This window comes from Sycon ciliatum, chromosome 2 (genome assembly GCF_964019385.1).
Source record: "Sycon ciliatum chromosome 2, ocSycCili1.1, whole genome shotgun sequence".
Taxonomy (NCBI): domain Eukaryota; kingdom Metazoa; phylum Porifera; class Calcarea; order Leucosolenida; family Sycettidae; genus Sycon; species Sycon ciliatum.
The window spans coordinates 20,424,154-20,428,182 of record NC_088644.1 but is presented as its reverse complement, the minus strand read 5'-3'; the positions used below and the strand labels follow the sequence as shown (position 1 = coordinate 20,428,182).

The 4,029-nt window shown below is 48.0% G+C and overlaps 1 protein-coding gene across 1 annotated transcript in view; it reads right to left on the bottom strand.

Moving 5' to 3' along the window:
• Positions 1–469: 469 nt before the first annotated feature.
• Positions 470–4,029, bottom strand: part of LOC135809119 (uncharacterized) — a 5,925-nt gene continuing 2,365 nt past the window's right edge. Inside the window, exon 2 of the mRNA XM_065322390.1 lies at positions 470–2,139. Within this exon, the coding sequence (XP_065178462.1) occupies positions 980–2,104 (1,125 nt within the window). The 5' untranslated portion in view covers positions 2,105–2,139 and the 3' untranslated portion in view covers positions 470–979. The remainder of the gene's footprint in view (positions 2,140–4,029) is intronic.

The window sequence follows — 4,029 nt, the reverse complement described above, 5'->3', positions numbered from 1 at the left end:
CCAGATCAGGATTCAACGGATTCGAATCTGAGCAAAACCCACCTAGTGAACCAGGAGTGCTTGCTTGGATTACTCTGGTTGTTTGTGTTCACTCTAGTGCACTCTAGTCAAAGGATTTGCCAATCATACATTTCAGAGGAATTGCCAATCATACATTTCAGAGGAATTGCCAATCATACATTTCAGAGGAATTGCCAATCATACATTTCAGAGGAATTGCCAATCATACATTTCAGAGGAATTTCCAATCATACATTTCAGAGGATTTGCCAATCATACATTTCAGCGGATTTGCCAATCATACAGTTCAGAGGATTTGCCAGTCATACAGTCATTTCCTCATCATCATGCTGGCAAACCAGTGCTGGTAGTCCTCTAGCATAAGAACCCACACATGGTAACGTGTGGCTACATCAGTTGTGAAATACCCCCCCCCCCTCCCTTGTTGATTGGGCACAGCATTAACACATTTTAATGAGCGGCTGACTTCTTTCCTTTGAGAAGGAAAAGGAATTCTGTGAGTAATGTCATACACAATGTTCCGCTGCGCTCTCTATGTAATAACTGTGACGCAGTGCACAAGTCCGGCCTTTGTCAGCAGAACAGCAGGAGTATTATCCGTGGACGTGTTTTATGTACATGTATCAAGGCAGTCGGTGACCATCGTGATCACTGCGGGCTGAAGAGTCATTGCATATTCATTATTCTGCTGTCTGGCGGATGTACGGGCGGTGATATGATACACAGCATATTCACAGCCTGGGGATTTTGTGGCGTCTCAACAGGAATATTCTGTGTATGCACAGTGGTCTATTGCATACTACCGGCGGCGGCGGCGGCCATTGTAACTTACACTACTAGTATCCTAGTCCGAAACAAGTTATAATAATATTATAATGATATGGTGCTGAGGACCCACAGTAACTTAGCTGCAGGAGAGAAGAAAAAAAGGTACTTGTGTGGAGAAATAATTGGTTCATCATCTTTGGAGGGAGCTTTTGGTTGGTGGTGTGGGTGCCTGTCCTCTCCTATCGTACGTGCAAAATGCAGATGCTTTCATTGCCAGCTTGAGAAAGCGATTGTCCCGATACTTCTTGTTCTGCCCCACAAGAACCCTTGGGACGAACGTGCAGAATTGATCGGCAGCCATCTTTACCTCTGCTCCGATCCCTGTGTCTGGCTTCTGCTGAGGAGCATGTGTCGGTGGTGTCATGGGCACATAGCTACACATGGCTGCTGAATGCATCAACAACACACCGTAAGACGTGATCTTGCCGCCCAGTTCTCGCTTGGTGCGGCCTAGAAGCAGATTGGAGATGTCCTTGCAGAAAGAGGCCACTTCAGTCCGGGTCAGGTGTCGAGTTGGCGGCTCAGTTCTGGAAGGCCGTGGCCGGTGGTCACAAACGGTCTTGGACAGCCTCCAGAGTCGAGTATCCTCGTCTGTGAACTCTGCTTCATGTACTGCTATGCTATTGACTTGAGTGCAGAACGCTGTAACACCGGCAACGAACATATTCAGCGGGCCATTGGTATGTTGATCAGTGGGATTGCCGGTGTGTGTGTCGGCGAGATGTGTACACAGGCGTGATGTATGCATCAGCAACTGTCCCAGTTGTTCGTCATCGCTCCGTTCTGTTTCTGTGCCGGAGAGAAGCCTGAGGGATAAGCCGCACAAGGTTTGCGCTCCGCTACGCAGGGCACCACCTGCTGGCGGGGCCTTGTTCTTATGCGGCTTACCGGCAGGGCTAGCATTGTGACCTTCTTGAGATCCTTGCCTCTTCTGCTGTTGCTGTTTTTGATCCCCTTGTTGTGCTGTATCCTGATGCTGGTTTTGCTCATCAGCTATAGCCACGGCATCATCCAGTTGTGTAAACACATCACTCAATTCGTCGTCATCGTCATTCTCCTCCTCACTATCGCCACCACCTGGATTTGCGTTGCTGTCAGAATTCAACTGAGTGATGTCATTAGTCTTGTCCTGGAACTGTGCTGTTACCATCACATGTGGTGCAGTGTACTTGCTGGATAAGGCCACGCTCACCAGTACAGTCACCAGCATCAGCATACATGGACTGGAGCACACCATTGCTCCTCTTATTGCCATCGGATTCACCCGGCGGCCTTGAACTTGAGCTGAGCCTGTATTGGATAGAACACAGCAGCAATACGGCATTGTCTCACAGAGCACAACAGGAAAGTGACACAACATCTACAAAATACCCAGCTTATAAGAAGCCAGCAAAAGTGGTCTGGTCGGTGTAGCCTGATCCAGTATGCAGCTGCTTAGCAGCCATGTGTGCAGCGTAGTAGTCAAGGCCGGTGTAGCGTAGCAGTCATGTGTGTATAGCACTATGTCACTGTGGCATGTGCACCTTAACAGTGCAGCTAACTGCAGCTAGCCTCTCCCACCCCCACCCCCACCAGGTTTTCTTGGTGTGAGGTTCCGTGCTCCAGGGCTGAGGGCGAGTGTCACCATTTCCATTAATTTCATCTGCCAGTAGCCCATATGCATGCTCGGGTAGGAGTGGTTTGGTCTCAGTGTGGCAACAATTGACAATTCTAATTGAGCTGGACCCCAATGCTTTTTTGTTTGCAGAATGCTGTAAGCACTGCTGTGATTGCCTGTGGTCAGACCAGCAGTTCTGTGTATTGTAAAACAGCAAACCTCTGGGCAAGGCTGTGGCCGACTTTATATAACTAATTACTTGTAGGATATGGCACTGGATGTACATGTATGATGTATCTGTGCATGAAAGACTTTCTAGCCTGTAGAGATACAGTGATTTCTGTCAGTCTGAGTCGCCACTGGCCACTGGGCACTGGGCACTGGGCACTGGCTATAGCGCATTACAGTGTGCTGTATTGGGTTTGCTACTGGGTAGGGTACTGGGTACGGTGTTTGCTTGCTTCATATTCTAGTGATTTGCACATAGTCAACACACCTACTACACAATCATACAGGTTAGGTTGTCAGCTACTACTACTAGTACATCGAAAGGAGATTCAGTCAAATGGCTAGACTTGATTCTTAGCATCAATTCATCTCACCGATAAAGACAAATAATGTACATCTTCACTTAATCAGTGGCTAGGCTAGGCTACTGCGCTGCAGATAATGTAGTTATCAGTGACATAATTCCAGCACACATTCCTGCGCGTATCCAGCTCTCTAGTGCATCAAGGTACATGCATGATTGTGCTGGGAGAGGTGTTATGCTGTGACTTGGAGTGCAGTTTCAAGGAGTACCACCACCGTTTCAAGGAGTACCACTCTTATTCCTACTCAGTACTGCCAAGTAGGCAGCAAGAACGTGTGTGGAGTAATTCTTGCTGTTGAGTGCTCCATGAATGTGACAAAGGTCCTATCTGTGCCATGGAGAGTGCTTGCCTCCTGGGCGTGTGGTCCAGCTCTGAAGAATGCATTGCATTTGCAAAAGTGCTAGCTGGTATCAATAACACTGATCTACCTGATCTCTGTTCTGAAGTATGAACAGTGGACAGGGGATCATGTATGGTATACTGTGGGTGTCATTGAATGCACCCACCGGACAAACACACTCATAGCCCCTGTTCATGGTCAGTTCACGCCAGTACTGCCAGTAGGTCTTTTATTTGAAGTACATGACAAGGAGATTACGGAATACTAGAAAGCCGAAACGTTGACGCCAGTGATAGAAACTTGACGTGACACCAGTTTTAGTTCGCAATATGTGAGCACAGAGCTTGTGCCTGGAGATGTTTGCGATTGGAGTCAATTTTCCCAGTTTCTTTACTACAGTTTTACGTTGCGCCGGCTTACTTTTGCAATTTCACACACATCACGGAAGCCGCGAAGGATTCCGGATCGGAAAGGTTCTGGGTTTACAGTAGTCGATGCAGTCGGATAAAGCACATGTTTCATCACGGGACTGTGTATAGGAGGGCTACGCATGGGGCTGTGTATAGGGGGGCTACGCATGGGGTTGATGCAGTAGGGTACTGGTCGCTGTTGCTACAGTGGTACTGGCAGGATCAGTACTGCAATACTGC